This window comes from Mixophyes fleayi, chromosome 4, assembly GCF_038048845.1.
Source record: "Mixophyes fleayi isolate aMixFle1 chromosome 4, aMixFle1.hap1, whole genome shotgun sequence".
Taxonomy (NCBI): domain Eukaryota; kingdom Metazoa; phylum Chordata; class Amphibia; order Anura; family Limnodynastidae; genus Mixophyes; species Mixophyes fleayi.
The window spans coordinates 22998242-23019075 of record NC_134405.1 but is presented as its reverse complement, the minus strand read 5'-3'; the positions used below and the strand labels follow the sequence as shown (position 1 = coordinate 23019075).

The 20834-nt window shown below is 41.6% G+C and overlaps 1 protein-coding gene across 1 annotated transcript in view; it reads left to right on the top strand.

Moving 5' to 3' along the window:
* LOC142150559 (extracellular calcium-sensing receptor-like) overlaps window positions 1-20834 on the top strand; it is a 37786-nt gene that overhangs the window by 3282 nt on the left and 13670 nt on the right. Inside the window, exon 3 of the mRNA XM_075205758.1 lies at window positions 15058-15349. Coding sequence (XP_075061859.1) covers window positions 15058-15349 — 292 coding nt within the window. The remainder of the gene's footprint in view (window positions 1-15057; window positions 15350-20834) is intronic.

The window sequence follows — 20834 nt, the reverse complement described above, 5'->3', positions numbered from 1 at the left end:
ATGGTACAGGAGAAGTTTCCAGAGAATTGTCAGGGATCACCAGGAGTCAAAACCAGAGAAGACAAAATAGAGCCAAATCACAATCCAAATGAAGGCCTGGAGACTAGCTGGGTCAGTTGCAAAAAACACACACTGGTACTAGGTAACAGGATGCAATGTACAGGAGGCGTTTTCAAGAATAGTCAGGGATAGCCAAGAGTCAAAACCAGAGAAGTCAAAATAAAGCAAAATCACAACCCAAGGGAAGGTCTGGAGACTAGCTGGGTCAGAAGTAAAAAAAAACACACAATGGAACAAGGGTACAGGAACAGGTAATATGGAGAAGTCGGAGAACGCTGGAGCTAGGTTTGACCAAATACTCTGGCACCTTAGTGGAGCCACAGCCTCCAATAAATAGGAAGGAGAAAGGCCTGATTGGCAAGTAGGAAAATCGGGAGGTCAGGCATCACTGACTGCCGACATAGAAACCTGAGGAAAGTCCTGTTTCCTAGCAACAAAACGAGGCGCCTTCACGCATGCAAGGTCCCGGGCCAGGGAGAGAAGGGGAGTGTCCCGTTGCTAGACATTGGGACGTATCCGGCGGAAGAGGTAGGCGACCCCCCACAGGACACAGGGAAAGTGCAAGGGCAGTGCCTGACACAATTCTGTCTCACATTTAAAGAGTTAAACCTATATATACATCACCCTAAAAATGGTACACATTCTTATGGTCATGAAGAGCAGTAGTATTATGAGAATAAGGTTCAGTGCTCATCTATTAATTTCCCCCCATCCCCCTTTGCTAAAGTTAGCTTTGAGAAGCCCATAGCTTAAAGGTGAGTTCAACGCTCCTTTTGTGAAGGGAAATAGCTGAGCTCCCATCCACTCAAAACCTAGTTTCTATATTGCCATAGACTCGGAGACAAATCAAAGCACCTACTTCATATTTCATTAGGAATGACTTCAGTTCATACAATTCCTTTCCTCTCCCTGTAAAGACTCCTGATATTACTCAGATGAGGTCAAATTCCTATATGATCCAAATCCATAGTGGGGATCTAGGTGTACTCTCACAAACCGTGGTGTGCGGTGGGTCCAAAGCTAATTCCCGCCGCTTTGTAAATGATCTTCTATGTGTGTTGTTATTGGCGATAAAACGGAGCCCACTCGAACATAGCCGATTGGAGTACCAAGCCGGGTCTGCTTGATACTGTCACACGCCCTCGGAACTGAAACCGAGGCAAAATGTAATTGTCGCATCGTCGGATCAGTGCACAAAGTAACTAATAGGGCTGTCAGTGTTCTTAAAAGTCTCCAGTGACACTCTACTGTGCCATAGCTCACCCAGAAACAGAAGAGGTGGCAGTGTTCAGTGCTGAAAATGAAATTCAAATAATAAGACTGGCAGTGATCTTAAAATTCTCCAGTCACATTCTACTGTGTCATAGCTCAACCAGAAACAGGAGAGGTGGCAGTGTTCAGTGCTGAAACAGAAATTCAAGTAATAGGGTTGGCAGTGTTCTTAACAATCTACAGTAACATTGTACGGTGCCATAGCTTATACAGAAACAGGAGGGGTGGTAGTGTTCTTGTCACTCTCCGGTCTCAGTGCCGTTGGTTACACAGAAACAGGGGTAGCAATGTTCTTGTAGCTCTCCGTTCTTCAGTCACATTGTTCTTGTCACTCTCCAGTCTAAGTCATGATGATACCAATCCCTCTACATCATCTGCTAAAGCCTATGTTCAAGTGCATAGTGGTTTTAAGTCGGGGAAACAAAAATTTAAATAAAAAGCTTTTACCTTTTTTTAATTTGTTTTAAAAAAACACCTCTCTAATAAAGGTGAACATTTACTGTAGAAAAACATAAAATTGCCAACATGTATGAAAATAATATTGTGACCTGTGAGGTGGTCAAAATTGACTGGAAATGACTGGAAATTAGTGTTATTGAGGTTAATAATAATGTAGGAACAAAAAAAGAGCCAAATTATGGGATTTTAGCATATTTAAATTAAAAACAGATCCAAAACAAAAACCAAAACCAAAACACGCAAGGGTGGTTTTGCCAAAACCAAAACCAAAACAAAAACGCAGGTGTCAGTGAATATCTCTAATTGTTCATTTAATGTATATAGTGATGGCATCCAGTTTGTTTGCTGGACTATAACTTAAAGAGGGATACTCAGCTTACAAGTATGTAGGTATTGTTATAAAGTGTGTCTGCTAGCAGTAGGTAGGGGGAATGGTTAGACTCGTGGTAAGTAAACTGTTAACATAATCAATTAAGACCTGAAATAGTCTATGTAGATGCCTGGATGCTCTTGTTTACTGGTAGACGGGTCACACGTTTAGTTTTCAATATTATAGGAGAAATGTTAGTAGTAAAATGATTTATTTTATATTAATTGTGAGTCTTTTGTTTTTCATCTATTATTTGTAATAATAAAATTAAATAATAAATAATTTAAATAATAAAATTGTAATCATAATTGTTCCACCCACAGCTGGGAAATGACATCTGCACAATTATGTAATTTTTTTTCCCTAAACTATAACGGCCACAGATCTCATTTCTAACCAGACCGCTGAGAGTGATGCAAACTTAACTCATTATGATAATTGAAAGTTACCCTGAGCAAACAGCAATCTATTTATTGATCCAGATCATTACATATAATTGTAGTTATCTCTATAAAACTAGGTGATAGCAGTGAGTTAGAAATAGAGAGACCTGAGGTGATGTAAGTATAAGACACCTATTATATTCATCTATACACATCACTGTTACTATACATCCATCATACATATCATTTATACACACATCACTGTGATTACACCTACATCAGACACTTCATCTATACACATCACTGTCACTATACCTCCAACACATACCCTCATATATACACATCACTGTCACTATACATCCATCACAAATAGCATCTATACACAGAACTGTGATTACACCTACATCAGACACTTCATCTATACACATCACTGTCACTACACCTCCAACATACACCCTCATCTATACACATCACTGTCACTACACCTCCAGCATACACCCTCATCTATACACATCTCTGTCACTACACCTCCATCATACACCCTCATCTATACACACATCACTGTCACTACACCTCCAGCATACACCCTCATCTATACACATCTCTATCACTATTCCTCCAACATATACCCTCCTCTATACACATCACTGTCACTATACATACATCACAAATAGCAGCTATACACACAGCATTGTGATTACACCTACATCAGACACTTCATCTATACACACATCACTGGCACTACACCTCCAACATACATCCTCATCTATACACATCACTGGTCCTACACTACCATCATACACCCTCTTCCACACAAACCACAGTAATTCCACCTCCACTATATACTCTCAACCCTACACATCACTATCTCTATCTATTTGTCATCCATGGCCATCTGTACACACATTATTATAAATAAAACTTTTTCATATACTTTATGCTTAACAATGGACACATCACTGTTACTGCACCTCCATCAAACACTCTCATCCTCACACATCTCTATACCACTACACCTCCAGCACACATCCCCATCCCTACACATCTCTATACCACTACACCTCCAGCACACATCCCCATCCCTATACATCTCTATACCACTACACCTCCAGCACACATCCCCATCCCTACACATCTCTCTACCACTACACCTCCAGCACACATCCCCATCCCTACACATCTCTATACCACTACACCTCCAGCACACATCCCCATCCCTACATATCTCTATACCACTACACCTCCAGCACACATCCCCATCCCTACACATCTCTATACCACTACACCTCCAGCACACATCCCCATCCCTACACATCTCTATACCACTACACCTCCAGCACACATCCCCATCCCTACACATCTCTATACCACTACACCTCCAGCACACATCCCCATCCCTACACATCTCTATACCACTACACCTCCAGCACACATCCCCATCCCTACACATCTCTATACCACTACACCTCCAGCACACATCCCCATCCCTACACATCTCTATACCACTACACCTCCAGCACACATCCCCATCCCTACACATCTCTATGCCACTACACCTCCAGCACACATCCCCATCCCTACACATCTCTATGCCACTACACCTCCAGCACACATCCCCATCCCTACACATCTCTATGCCACTACACCTCCAGCACACATTCTCATCCAGATATAGAACTTGAACGGTGATGCATATTTTCTGTTTACAGATTATCTACTGGCTAATTGAAACACTATGAACTGTACATCTACTGTGTGTTTCAATATCATCTTTTTCCACATCATTTTAATTGTCGGCTCCTTGGATCAGAGATGCAGACTGTCACCTCTGTCAGTGCTGGAGGGGATAACACAACCTGGAGACATCATGATAGGAGTCTTATTAGGAATTCATGTTGACAAAATCTACCAAAAACTGACATTCAATGTGAGACCACCCAAGACCTTGTGTACAATGTAAGTAAATCTTATGATATAACTGATGTTCTTTTAGTGTCTGATGTATATCTGTGTGTACATATATATATATATATATATATATATATATATATATATATATATATATATGGACACAGTCATGTCCTTATTATTATTATTATTATTATTATTATTATTTATTATGAAGATTGAATCTAATAAATATTTTCGCCTTGTTAAATCTGTGAGAGTGGGGGGGGGGGGGGGGGGCATGGTGTTTAAGGGGCTACATTTTAAAAAGTTTTAACTAAAAGTTATTAAGCTGAAATTTGGCATGCACATGGAGAACTGTCCACAGGTGCCACATGCCAAATTCAGAAAAAAAAGAATAAAAAATGACAAATTAGGGATAATCTAAAGTTCAAAATCTCGCAGTTTTTTTCCACTTCCAGTTTTGCAAAAGTCACCGCTTTTCTGTTTTTTGGGGAGAGTGTAACTCAGTGTACAGGAGGTTTAAAGACTTGGGGGTAAATGTATCAAGCTGAGAGTTGTCCAGCGGGTTTGAAAAGTGGAGATGTTGCCTATAGCAACCAATCAGATTCTAGCTGTCATTTTGTATAATGTACTAAATAAATGATAGCTAGAATCAGATTGCCTTTTCAAGCCCGCCAGAAAACTCTCAGCTTGATACATTTACCCCTTGGAGTTTGTCTTTTTAGAAAGCTATTAAGGCGGAGGACTGTCTTTGATTGGTGACAATTTTGAGAAACTTATAGTTATTTTAGAATTTGGTAAAATATGCCCCATTTTAAAGACAGGGAATGTCACAGAATTTCATAAGTTTGCGCCTGTCAAATAGAGGTGTGTGCTGGGTGTACTCAGAGTGGCTTCGCTTGTGAGTATAAATATGGCTGGCTCGCTCACTAAGAAATTTCCTTTTGTGATCAGGAGAATTTAGCCATATTTTCTAGCCAAAGGTGGGCTGGTTAGTGTTTTGGGACTGAGGGGGGGGGCACACTATACTAGTATTAGCCCTGGCACCGTTATCATTTCACAGTATAATCTCTCAGAGCGGTGTTACAGAGCCTGTTTTTACCTGCCCCCCCTCAGTGAATTTATTCACTGCACTGAGCTGGGTTGCGGGAAAGTCAAAAGTGCTCTGAGGGTCCTGCAGCAGTGATCACTGCGGGGAATAGGAGTGGGGTTATCCGGACAATGTTCTAAACGTTAATAATACACCTGAGATTCTTCTTTAGTTCTGTACAACATCCTTATATTCATAGCCTGGGTAGGATAAGAATGTCAATATTTTAACCATACACAGTATATAAGTATAAGTCAAGGTATTTACTGGAATGCAGTGTAGGTAGATGTATTGTAGGACTAATGCTGAGACAGAGTGCTGTAATCCGAGGCAGCTATCTATGCCATCCTGCCTGCAGTGTATAACATTGTGTGAATGGCTGGATTTCATGCACAGCTGACACCACAAACAGGCTAGCACAGTGGTATGTCTCTCCTCCTCCCCCAGTAGTCAGAGAGCTGCACACTGCTGAGATGGGAAGTATGCACCAGGGGCAGGCTGGGCTGAGTGGCAGGGGGGCATCTGCCCGCCGGGCCAGCCCCATAGTGTGCTACCTTGGGCTGGATCACTGGGCCACCTGTAATTTTTTTCCATTAAAATAGGCTGCTGAGTCGAGTCTTGCCTCCCGGGCTAAAATTTGCCAGTCCTCCTCTGGTGTGCAGCCCTAACCCTCTTTATGCTTGTTTAGTAAAATCTGGTCTGCAACTGAGCAGCTCCTCACTGAGAAACTTTAACTGGACAACTGCTCTGCAAAGCCAGTTCAGAGGACAGGAGAGGGGGGCAGCAGGGTCTGATCACTGCTGTTACATGACCTCATACATCAAAGTGACCACTGCAGCAGTCAGGGCCATATTAACAACATTATGGGCCCCCGGGCAAAGCAGTGCACCGGTGCTCCTAGATATAGATATAGATATAGATATAGATATAGATATATAGATGTATACAGATACAGATATAGATATAGATATATAGAGATAGAGATAGATAGATGTACTTGCTCAGTGACCCTTGTAGGTTTTTTTTGCAGGTTTTTTCCTTTTGCAGGATTATTTATTCTCATTAAGAGCCGTGCCTATGGGGCCCCCTTGCCCGTGGGGCCCCCGGGCAACTGCCCATCATGCCCAATGGAAAAGATAGCCCTGGCAGCATTCCCAAAACATTAATGCTGCTGCTAGATATGAGACTGTTCAGTGCTGGGGGTGAGCTTGTCATTTTTCTGCAACAAATTCTAGTTGACTTCATTGCAATGCAGTCAAGAAACATCAATTATTTTTTTCGATCCCCATGCAAAGCCCCTGAGGGTTTCTTTTCATTGTTTATCACAGCAGGGGGTAAATGTATCAAGCTGAGAGTTTTCTGGCGGGTTTGAAAAGTGGAGATGTTGCCTATAGCAACCAATGAGATTCTAACTGTCATTTTGTAGAATGTACTAAATAAATGATAGCTAGAATCTGATTGGTTTTTCAAACCCGCCGGAAAACTCTCAGTTTGATACATTTACCCCCAGGTGTTAGTTGAAATGACTGACTCCTGTACATAATGACAACACAAAACTAATGCACAGCAATGAAAACCAAGTTTTGAGAAACCGAGTATGAGAATGTATATAGTATTATGTGTTGTAGATAGTGAAATAAATATGATTGCTTCTTAATGTTTCATAAGTTAATAAAAATATATTTACTTGAGTCAAATAGATTAGCAATATAAATAGCCCATTCTCTAATTATTTGGCATCATTGTCCTTTCAAATGGAGGTATGAATGTAGTATCAAAGCAGGTATCATAAATGGACAATTCTGATCTCTGGAGACAAATCTGTTAGATAGTTTGGGAAGAGTAGCACGCTATATAAGAACACTCTCCATACAAAGCAAGGACATCTAGCGACTCCTTCAGTTCGTAAGTATAACTCTTTGAAACTGTACAGGTCAGTAAAATCTTTGTTTCACATTTAAATGCTGAGCAGTTATATTTATCAGTAGCTGCTAATATAGAATGAGCGGCTTTGAGGATGTGCCAAAGGTCTAAAGGTTATAAGAAATTCCACGTCTGTTCAGCTTCTATATATATATTGTAACAAAAGGAGGTATTTAGCTGGCAATATGCAGAGAACGCAGGGAAGTAGAGTAAAACATTTGTGCAGTAATGCACCCAGATTGAATGTAAAGACCTATGTATGAAAAGCAATAGTTTAAGTTTGGTTTAACTTACATGACTTGAAATCCTTCCTCTCAGCAAACAGACAGGGTGGGTCTGTTAGAATTACAGAGCCAGTGATGGGCGTATCCTTTTAAAGAGAAGGTGGGTGTGTCACCTGTCCATCAAGCTAAGGCTGGGGGAGGAGTATCAGTTATAAAAGCTTGTTTATATCATTTGTGCACGGAGACCAATGCTGGGTAAGCTGGCTGTTCCTGAGACAGAGCTGGACTATGTATAGCTAGTGTTTAGGGTCTCCATGATTGCTGTGCAAGTATACGGTGTCAAAACATTTACCATCCTGACAATAAAGCACCATAAAATGGAAGAATTTGTTCGCGTGTGCTTCTGCAGTAGCGGGCTCTTGCCACAAGTGGCGTCAGAAATGGCATGCTCCGGGAAGCAAGATTCCGCTACCCAACCCTCGCAGACGTCAACATGGAGGAAGTACTGAGAACCCTTGTGAATGTGGCCACTGCGCAGCAAGAACAGCAAGCTCAGATGCTACGAGTTGCCGAGGCAGAGGTGGAAAACACAAGGCTCTTAAGAGAAGAGTTAAGCCAGGTGAGGCATGACAGAAATGAACCACTTGGTCCTGTTCTCCAGAAAATGTCGCCAGGTGATGAAATAGAAGTGTATCTGGTGTCCTTTGAGAGTTTTGCAAAAAGGGCAAAATGGCCTCCTATAGATTGGGCTGAGAGGCTGGCGCCATATCTGACTGGTGAAGCTCAGCGAGCTTATATGGATCTAGATGAGGAACGGGCCTCTGACTATCTGTGCCTAAAGTCTGAGATATTGGCTCGCATTGGAGTTTCTGGGCCAGGCCGAGCCCAGCGCTATCAACAATGGCGCTACGATAAAGAAAAACTGGTCACAGCGCAAGTGGCTGAGCTTTCTAAAATTTTAAAGAAATGGCTGCAGCCTGAGGAGAATTCGCTTTCTCGGATTATTGAAGTTCTGGCAATGGATCACTGCATCCGGGGGCTGAACCGTGATTTGCAAAGGTGGGTTCTGCAATCAGGCCCACAAACTTATGAAGAGCTTGCCACCGTGGTAGAAAGGTTTTGTGCGCTACAGCAAATGACTAAAGAACCTCATTGTTTTCCAGCTCTGCCTTACCCGAAACCATAACTTCTCGGTTGCCCAAGGTGAAGGTTCTTTGCGTACATGGCACGACAGAGGAGTATGAAAGAACAATACCACCAGTCACACTCAAAGACAAAACTGTTATGGTGGCAGCTGCCATAGCACCTAAACTCCCATATCCACTCATTTTGGGGCGAGACTTCCCACTGTTTAATGATGCCCTCGGTGAGCGGATCTGGCCGGACATGCCGGCAACTGATGCAACGGTCGGAAGCCCTCTCTTAAAGGAACCGCCTAAGAATCCACAACATCTGGACATCGATCTTTGGGAACCGCCAAACCGGAATGCCATCCTCGGAGTCACAGCAGGAGTTCCACAAAAGCATCCACCTGCGGGGAAACATGGACAGTCCAAACTAGCATTGGTCGGTGATGTCACAGATGAGCCCACCCCCCCCTGTCAGTGAGGATACGGACTGGTCCGCAATACCAATTTTGTTTCCTCTGCAGGACTTTGCTTGAGACCAACTTAATGATGCCACTTTGGAACATGCCTTTAAAAGTGTGACTGAGGTAAATGGGGTAGCGAAAGCCGCCCAGCCTGCAGAAGGTATACCATATTTTATTGTTAAAAATAATTTCCTGTATAGATTTGCTAATGTACAGGGGGGAAAAGTAGAACAATTAATGGTTCCTCAGGTCCATGTACCCCTAGTGTTAAAAGCAGCACACACACATGTCTGTGGGGGACACCTAGGAGAGGATAAAACACAGGAACGAGTTCTGCTTAGGTTTTACTGGCCCAGTGTACACATGGCAGTGAAAATGTATTGCCGGTCCTGTCCCATTTGTGAGAGAACCTGTCCCAAACCCATGTACAGGGCACCTCTCATACCTATACCAATAGTACAAGTTCCCTTTGAACGGATAGCCATGGACCTTGTGGGGCCAGTGGAAAAATCCGCACGTGGGCACCAATATATACTAGTGGTGCTTGACTATGCAACCAGGTATCCAGAGGCAATTCCCCTATGAAACATAAAGTCCAGCACCATAGCTAGAGAACTTGTATTGATGTTTACACGCTTGAGAATACCCAAAGAAATTCTCACAGATCAGGGTACTCTATTTATGTCTAAACTGATGAAGGACATGTGCCAGTTGCTAGGGGTTAGTGCGCTTCACACCTCTGTATACCATCCACAAACAGATGGCTTGGTGGAACGCTTTAACATTAAAGCACATGCTCAGGAAAGCTGTGGCTCAAGAAAAAAAAGATTGGGACACTCTTATTCCCTATTTGATGTTTGCCATCCGTGAGGTACCTCAAGCTTCAACAGGGTTTAGTCCCTTTCAGCTATTGTTTGGGAGACAGCCCAGGGGTATCTTGGATATGTTAAAAGAAGGGTGGGAGCAGCAAGGTCCCAGGGAGCCAAATCTGGTACAATTTGTGTCGCAAATGTATGAGAGGTTAGGAAAGATAGGGCCCATTGTGCAGCAACATGTAAAAGAGGCTCAGGAACGACAGAGGAAAAGTTATGATAAAAGTGCTGTTGTTCGATCTTTCAAGCCTGGGGACAAGGTCCTAGTCCTGGTTCCCACCCAGGAAAGCAAACTTTTCGCCCATTGGCAGGGTCCATATGAAATTCTAGAGGCTGTCGGTCCTGTCAATTACAGAGTCCGCCAGTTAGGTAGGAGAAGGGAGGAGCAAATATATCGTGTTAACCTCCTTAAACCTTGGCATGATGAGGAAACCTCTCCACAGGTCGTGAGTACTGCCATTGAAAAGTCTGAAGTTCCCATAGAGCCAGCTTTGTCCATTCAGCAGAGACAACAGACTGAAGAAATGATTCGCCGGAACAGGGATGTCTTCTCTTCCATTCCTGGGCGCACTACCTTAATCGAAAACGACATTGTCACTGCGCCAGGAGTTATTGTAAAGCAGAAGCCGTATCGTATTCCAGAAGCCAGACGGGTGGACGGGAGAAAGGAGGTCGAGAAGATGCTCCAGTTAGATGTGATTGAAGAGTCCACTAGTGAGTGGAATAGTCCCATTGTGCTTGTCCCAAAACCCAATGGGACAATTAGGTTCTGCAATGACTTTAGGCGCCTAAACAGTATGTCACAGTTTGATGCCTATCCAATGCCACGTGTGGATGAACTAGTGGAAAATCTTGCTGGTAGCAATTATTTGACAACCCTTGATCTAACAAAGGGTTATTGGCAAGTTCCCCTGACTTCCACGGCCAAGCCAAACACTGCATTTTCCACCCCTGATGGTCTCTATCAATATAAAGTCCTACCCTTTGGATTGCATGGGGCACCTGCCACCTTCCAAAGGGCCATGAATAAATTGCTACGACCTCACACAACTTATGCAGCTGCTTACCTTGATGATATAGTGATTCATACCCCAGACTGGGGATCACATTTAGCCAAAGTTGAGGCGGTCTTAGCTTCATTAAGGTCAGCAGGGTTAACAGCTAACCCAGAGAAATGTGCAATAGCCATGAGAGAAGCCAAATATTTGGGGTACGTTGTTGGTCGAGGGCATGTCAAACCCCAGCTAGACAAAGTGGAGGCAGTCAAAAATTGGGCAAGACCAGAGAAAAAGTCACAGTTAAGAACCTTTTTACACTTAGTCGGTTACTACAGGCGGTTTGTAAGCCACTTCGCCACTAGAGCTTCTCCACTAACGGACATGTTAAAAAAAAGTTATCCAGATAGATTAACCTGGTCTGACTCTGCAGAAACCGCCTGGTTTGATCTTCGGTTAGCTCTTTGTTCCTACCTAGTTCTACAAGCACCGGATTTTACCCGGAGGTTCTTCCTCCAAACTTATGCTTCTGTGTTGGCTTAGGTGCAGTCCTGTCACAAGAGAAGAATGGAGTAGAAAATCCTGTCCTGTACCTAAGTCGTAAGTTGCTTCCAAGGGAACAAAAATATGCCACTGTGGAGAAAGAATGTCTCGCTATAAAATGGGCTACAGAAGCTCTGCGCTATTATCTCCTAGGCAGAGAGTTCACCTTAATAACAGACCATGCACCATTGAGATGGATGCAGAACAACTGGGAGGTAAATGCCAAGGTAACCCGCTGGTTCTTGGCATTGCAACCTTTCAAGTTCTCAGTAGAACATAGACCCAGGATTCTACACAAAAATGCAGATGCGTTGTCACGAAAATATGCGCTCCTCGCGAAGTCCGCGTCCCCCTACTTGGAGACGCTAGGGGGAGGGATATCTAACAAAAGGAGGCATTTAGCTGGCAATATGCAAAGGAAGCAGGGAAGTAGAGTAAAACATTTGTCCAGTAATGCAACTAGATTGAATGTAAAGACCTATGTATGAAAAGCAATAGTTTAAGTTTGGTTTAACTTACATGACTTGAAATCCTTCCTCTCAGCAAACAGACAGGGTGGGTTTGTTAGAATTACAGAGCCAGTGATGGGCGTTTCCTTTTAAAGAGAAGGTGGGTGTGTCACCTGTCCATCAAGCTAAGGCTGGGGGAGGAGTATCAGGTATAAAAGCTTGTTTATATCATTTGTGCACGGAGACCAATGCTGGGTAAGCTGGCTGGTCCTGGGAGAGAGCTGGACTATGTATAGCTAGTGTTTAGGGTCTCCATGATTGCTGTGCAAGTATAAGGTGTCAAAACATTTACCATCCTGACAATAAAACACCATAAAAAGGAAGAATTTGTTCGCGTGTGCTTCTGCAGTAGCGGGCTCTTGCCACAATATATATATATATATATATATATATATATATATATGTAAACAGCATTGTAACATTATTGTCATGTACATGGGCAAGTAGAATAGGACTGCCAGAGCATATATGCATAACCCACCACCACTGTCTGCCACTGCATACATACATACATACACAACCCACCACTGTCTGCCAGAACATACATACACACATACCCCACCACTGTCTACCAGAGCATACATACATACCCCACCACTGATTGACAGAGCATACATACATGTATACATACCCCACCACTGCTTAACAGAGCATACATACATACATACATACCCCACCACTGATCGACAGAGCATACATACATACATACATGCATACATATATACCACACTTCTGTCTGCCAGAGCATATATATATATATATATATATATATATATATATATACACCCCTCCACTGTCTGCCAGAGCATACATACATTCATACATACATACCCCACTACTGTCTGCCAGAGCATACATACATACATACCCCACCACTGTCTGCTAGAGCATACATACATACATATGTACCCCACCACTGCCTACCAGATTATACATACATACATATATATATACATACATACATACATACATACATACATACATATGTACCCCACCACTGCCTACCAGATTATACATACATTCATACATACATACATACATACATACATACATACATACATATGTACCCCACCACTGCCTACCAGATCATACAGAGGGTGACATTTGAAAGAAACGTTAGTTCAAAGGGGATGAGAAGTGAAAATAAAGCTGGTGCACAGGGAGGTTAGATGTGAAAGTAAAGCTGCAAAGAATGGGGTGTCATGTGAGAGAGACTGGTACACAGGAGGTGACGAAAAATAAAAGCTGGTGCACTTGGCGGTGGCATGTGTGCATGCTATCACACAGCTGGTGGGCAGTGGGGTATGTCAGAGAAAAAGACATGCACTGGAAAAGGAGGGTGCTAGGTTTAGAGGAAATCTTAGAAAAAATGTACCAAACAGTAATGGATGGGTGGGATAGACATCCAACAGGTCTTGTAGAGGTTAATATAATAGAGAATTTTAAACACGCATGCTTATTAGGGATTAAAAATTTACTGGAAACTAGATGGGCCAAGTGATTCTGATATGACGTCAAATTTTTGTGTTCATGTTTGTAAATTTGATATCCTAAATATTTTAACTTTTCAAAAAGCTTTGAAATTCAATAGAAAAAAAACCTTCCGATTTAACATGTACGATTGAGGTCCCTTACACTTTTACACAATTTCAAATTTAAGAAAGCTATTGAAACTCTTCCTCCCAAACTTCAAAAAGCAATGAAATTACGGCGATTAAGCCAGAAGCCTTAATGGACGTGTTCCTTGCGCAATACATCATAGAAATATTTTATTAGTAAAGTCATGTTGGCTTCATGTATCCTTGAATTGTTGTTAAAAGTCAGCTTAGGCTTTATAAGGGAATGTAATGGCAGACATTGCTCACTGAAAAAAAAAAATAAGCGGCGGTTTCTGCACGAATTAAATGTCTTTGAAACTGAAATATTGTATTTTTGTAGTTCCACTTTTTTTAATGAAGTTGGTCTTTCTAAAAATGAAATTGCATTTTTAGGTCATCCTTGGCAGATTTACATTTTTTTCATCAAGGACATAACCTTTCCAATATTTTGAAATCTCCAACATAATGACAAGAGGGGATGAAGTAATGTCAACAAATTAATGGTGCAGGCTGGATTAAGTACATGATAATATAGATGTACACAGTGGTTAAAGTGGAAATTTAGAAGTGGTATGAAAAATGTAAAGGAATGGAATTGAATGGAATTTAATAGTTTTACAATGAAGGCAGAAGGAGAAGTGACGGTCTGGCACACCACCATATACACCACTATGTTGACCACTGGATGTACATCTGCAACACTCAGATTCTCTTAAATCTCATCTTATCAATATACTTGGGAAGCAATTTGGCTGATGGCATTCAAACTATATAGCACAGCCTTGAATTTCTTCCCTGACTTTCTAGATATTGGACCATCTCACTCTCATGATTAATTAAAGCCATAAATAAGAGAAAGACGTGCAGTATTTTAAGAAAAAAAAATGGAAGCTTTGAAATAATTAGTTGGATTGTCTAAAAGTAAAAGTAGGATGAGTTTATGGTGACAATTACACTGTGTGCACCCTACACCGAGGAATCAAAAATCCATTAAACATACTGTAGGTGCATCCCTTTTTTATGGGGGTGTTGTAAGGACCAGGAGGTGGGCCTACACCCTGAAATACACAAGATGGACAAGTGCACTCATGCAGGTTGAGAAGATGAATAACATTGCCAGCCCCAAATTTACCCCCAAAAATTAAATTGTCTTTCCGTACTATGATAATTTTATACTTTTCAAACTATTTAATGTAATGTAAGTAAAATTTAAGGAACAAAGCAAATATCTCATATCATCTTTTATCTATCCTAAAGGTTCACTATTGACCACTATCATCAGCTTCAAACTCTGATACACACCATTGAAGAGATCAACAGGGATCCCTATATTTTCTCAAATGTAACATTAGGGTTCCAGATGTACGACACATGTAATATACCTCATTATGAACTACAAGGAGCTTTGGGATTCCTAACAGAGATCACCACACTCACCTCCAACAGCCGGTGTAATACTAGATCATCTTTCAGCGCAGTAATTGGATCCACAATTTCCGCAAACTCAATCGCCTTGGCTCATGTTTTGGGGATTTTCAGATACCCACAGGTAAAAAGTTTACTATTTTTAATAACCATCAAATGAACACTACTATCGCAAAGACATCATGAATAACCATATACTCAACGAGTAAATAAAATCACTAGAATAGAGACATGTTTTCTCATAAAAATAAAACTTTATATTGGTAACACATTTCTGTCCTCATTTTCTGGACTTCTTTATGGATGTGATTTTTTTTATCTGTACCCCATAATTTTTGGATAGATGGTCATTCTCAGCATTGGTATCCACAGCTGCTCCACTTGAATAATATTCTTAAAGGGCTATTCCATCAAGAAATAAAAATTACATTTTGGTGGAATAACTAGGGTTTAGCTTGCAGGCTATGTTTTCGGTCCTCCTACCTTTTCCACACACCTGATGCAGCAGCATTCTCTTCACTTCTTCTACATAGAAATTGATGTAAGATCTACTATAATTTAATGTACCTTAAAGCCTGTAGGCTCCTCTTCAACGTTTAGATAGGATAAATAGGTGATAGAATAGAAGAACAAGAAATAAGACAGCTTAAAACCAGACCTGAGACCACCGTGTAGTCCGCTCATGACGTGTTCAGGTTCTTCAACAATAAGCAGACCTTTTGGTCAATCTGACAGCTGCAGTATTCCCTCTACCAACAACAAATATAATAGTATTTTGCTTTCTTACTAACAAATTTCATTTAAAATATTGCCCCCTCTTCTCCAATGTAACAAAGATGATTACATTAAAATGATTAGAATCTTCAGCTACTAATAAATCTGGGAGGTTCTCTTTGATATTGGGGATAATCTATTGTCTCCCTGCCCTCTTTGAAACGCTTGAGGAAACCTTGGTTTGCGAACTCCTATAAATGTGTTACTACTGTGCACACAGATAATGCCTACAGGAAAGTTTGGATGTAATTGCCCTTTTCCCAAAACTACAGGTTTTTTGTATAAAATTTCAACAAGATAGCTGCATTTAACTTATTGTTATATTGCCTATATTGTTATCTGGTTATTTCTGTGCAGTCAATAGACTAAGGTGACCTAATCAAACAAATAACATGGCACAAAAATAACCAGATGGACCACTTCAAAATAGAATCCGGGGGCTAGATTTTCTAAACTGCGGGTTTGAAAAAGTGGGGATGTTGCCTATAGCAACCAATCAGATGCTAGCTTTCATTTTGTAGAAGGTACTATATAAATGAATGCTATAATCTGATTGGTTGCTATGGGCAACATCCCCAATTTTTCAAACCCGCAGTTTAGTAAATCTAGCCCCCAGTGTTCTAAAGGGTGGAAAAATTGCTAGTTCAAAGCACTTGTAGCTCTTTAACCAGTTTTTTTTAACCATTGTTATATCTAGCTCCAGCTGTACTTCACACAGATTTAAGGGATTAAAGGGTGTCAAATTAAAAACAAACTGATAAATGTGTTAATAAAGACAAGACATAGTAAATTAAATTTGGTATATTGTAAACATTTATATAGATGTAAGGCTGTGTTTGGCATACAGGTATACACATTAGGGGTACATAGAATACATTTGCACACATTAAGTGGCATGCTGGATATATTGGCACATATTAGGATTTACTTGTTACTTAATATAAAGGGGATAATGATAAAAAAAAACCTTTTTTTTAATCTAAATGTATTCTTATTTGTAAGGTAGATGGCAATGAGCAAGTTGTAGACCAGAAGCCCCCATGGTATAAAATTTGGGAGCACTGGGCCTCTGTCCATTCACCTGTAACCACACTACCATAAATTTGTGTTATAAGTAAAGATGTGCGCTGACCCCCGTGTTTTGGTTTTGGATGTGGTTTTGGTTCTGAAATGTGTTCATGCTTTGGTTTTGTGACAGGTTTGCCAAAAAATCGTAAAAGGTTTTGGATCTGGATTTACTTAAAAATTGTGAAAAATTTGCAAAATCATGTAATTTTGAGCTGTTTTTGCTCCAATATTACTATTTATAGCATTAACAATTATATCCAGTTACTTCCAGTCTATTTTCTTCACATCTGTCCCAATTTTCACCAATTCTTGGCCAAAGTCTGCAGCGAGCTGTCTTAATGAAGGGTTTTGTAACTTTGCCATCATTGCATTTGATATCTCCCTTTCATTGCACCCAAACCTCCTTTGCATGTTCAGACTTACTATTATTGTAATTGAATAAAAAAATAACCACACAGACACTAATATAAATTTGGAAACAGGTCACATATTTTATTTAAAGAAAAATGATAGTGGTGAGAGCAATGCTGTCACAAAATGGAATTTGCTGATATTAGCACAACTGATCAGGGAGGTGCGGAGTCTAACGCACTCACGGTATTTACCAGGGACCCCCGCAGTGGAGTTTGTACTTCGTTGCAAGAGGGTGCGCAGGTCGCAGTTCTCCGAAACAGCATAGTGACGCGAGTTGACAAGCGTAGTCAAACAATCCAGGTCAGAACTAGCCAGGCAGAACAGTACAAGGGGAAGATCCAAAGAATAGTCAGAGCAAGACAGAAGTCAGAACTGAACAGCAATGAGGTACTAAATCGTGATCCGGGAGACTAATAGAAGGAATAAGCTGAGTCAGATCCAATAATCATGCAGGAGACAGGAACCACAAGTGCTGGAGAAGGTAGTGAACCAATACTCTGGCACCCTAGTGGTGCCAGAGGTTCCTATTATTATAACAAGTTGAAACCTGATAGGGTGGCAGGATTTCGACGGTCAGACACGCTGACCGCCGATAGGTGAGAGAGAAGCACCCCGTTGCCTAGTAACAGGACACAACGTTTTCTGCACATGCGCACGCACAGCATGCACAAGAAAGCAAGGAAGTGTCCCATTGCTAGGCAATGGGACGCGTTGTCGAGTAGAGGCAGACGGGCGTCTCCTGCACCTAGTATCACTGCAGAGACGACGTCTGACAAATGCGAGTCATCTTACAACTAACAGCAAAATCAAACAGTGAAAAGGCAAATTGCCATTACACCACTGGTCCCAGAATATAATCCTTTATGATGTTGTGGCTTCCTACTAACTGTCCTAAGCTTTTAGAACTAACAGAAGAGTTTTCGAGGATGCGTGGTTCCAAAATCACTCAGACACAGTATTATAAGAAATAGAAGATTTATTCGGCAGAACAGGATTAAATACCACACGACACCCTTAACAATAGCAGGTCCAAGAAGTGAGGAAATCAGTTAAAATAAATCCAGTAAAATATGTTCCACAGTGAATCTCTGGCAGACCATTACCTCTTGGCTAAAGTCAGTCACTCTCATCCCAGCTCTCTGGATAGCGTCTTTTTTCACTTCATAATTCCACCATGGAAACTGTCTGCCCAGGGGAGGTGCAAAAGGTCTCGATTGGTGGGCCTCTCACCATATCCAGCCCCCTCCCTTACCTCCCTCAGGTGTCTTCCCCCAGGTGACCCATGCTGGGTCCGACTCCTGGCTGTCTGTAGTGCTCACTAGTGGACAATAGGGAGCAAACAGAAGGACCAATGGTACCTTAATTCACTCAATGTTACAGATGTTACATTTAAATCACATGTACTTGAGAGCAACAGAACTACAAGTACAGTCTGGGTATGGATTACAATAAGGAGTTGTAACTCTGGTTCCATGCACCATGCCCGTTTCCTTACAGAGGTGATCACCTATAGCAGCCGCCTTTCCCATAGAGTTGGATACAATCACAGGTACTCGGATGCCTCCAGAAGTTAACGTGGTAAAAGCTTATGAGCAGCAACCGGTAGCACAAAATATAGAAGAAATTCGACCAAGAGCACACCCCTCACATCCGCTCAGAAGGCAGCAATAATTGAATTACAGGCACGCACGCAACGTCCTGGTTGCCCTGGCGCCAGAGTGCCTACACACATTCTTGGGGACCACCTCTGCTGCAAGTCTTGCTCAATCCCCATTTCCCCAGGGTTGGATGAAGATTCCCCGAGGGAATGATTCTTCAGCCCTACTTACAAGCATTTACGTGTCCCCTGGTTTGATTCAGAAGAGCAGCATTACAGCACAGATCTATCTCACTACAAGAACAATGCTGTGACAGGATGGACCGCCTATACCCCCATGTCTGTTGTATTGCTGGGGTCTGGCTGGGCTTGCCTTGCCACAGTCCCCTTTTCATTATATCAAATCCGACCTCTAACTGTAGTAAAAGGGGCTTAAGCTGTTTCCACCACTGGACTCCTTAGCGGCATCCAGAACCGCATCCTTCAGGGTAATTGTCACTGCTAGGGTACCCCATTGCTGGTACACTTGGGTTGGTACCCCTGACTTCTTCCTGTAGATCAAGGATGCTGTGGTTGGTTCGACCCTTGCCTATCACACTGGCCAGAGCTTCAGGTGGAGGGCAAAGCATTGGTACGAGAAAGCTGGGCCCAACCGGAGAACAGCCGGAGAACGGATTAGATTTGGATCTAATCTTCAGGTCACAGGAATTACAGCGGGGTAAGTAGTTGTCAAAGCAGGTTCTTGAAGCAATTGATCTTTAATAGCTCAAGTATTCCTAATAAGCACAATTACAGCCACAAGTTGAAGGTACTAGTGACATCCAGAAAGGTACAGATGGAATGATCAATTTTAGTACAAACCAGTGTTCTTTTTAAACACATTCTGACACACATGTCAGCAGGGGGTAACGCCGCTCCCTGATCCTCCCCAGCCCCAACACGTCTGAGTGATTTTTTGTATCACAATGCAATATGTTTCCCAAAATGCAATGCAAAGTTAACAAAAAATACACTAATCTGCTATATTCCATAAACCTGCTGTGTGCATTATTCGGACAGGACCTGAGATGCAGGATAGCAAGCCACACAGACAGAGAAGCAGCGGCCCGTGCTTTGTATACAGGCTAAACAGCCGTGTTGGCCATTGAGATGAAAAGGTCTAATTAACATGAGGGACTTTCTTTAGAAATGTTATACAAATCCAATCATGACATTCTACCTAAGAAGTTACAAAGCAATACTTCAGAAATGAATGCATTTCCTATACAAAGTGCCACACAATATAATAAAATCAGTACAGTTGCAATGATATAAATAAGCGCCCTGCGCTGTTTCCTTTAAATACATTTATGCAATAACTTATTAATAAGTGATCCATCCACAAATGCCATCTTGACTTGCATCATATAACATTGTGCCCGCTCATAATCTTTTAAATGTTTATTAATGCCGCTATCTGTAGTTGTCCACTGTCTTCATAATGAAGGCTTTTGTAAATCTGATATCAGTGCATTTGCTATCTCCCATTCAATTCCAAAAATAATGAACCTGTCTATATGGTTCTTTAACTCCATCACATAGCGTAAATCATCAGCCATCACATCTCGATCTATATATGCATTCTTTGCCAGTGTTAAATTCTGTTCTCTTAATTTCTCAGAATGTGGACTTTCAATTTCATTGTCAAGAAAACTTTTGGACAACTAAATCTGCATCAGTGTGAGTATTATACATACTTACATGTGTGGAAGAGCAA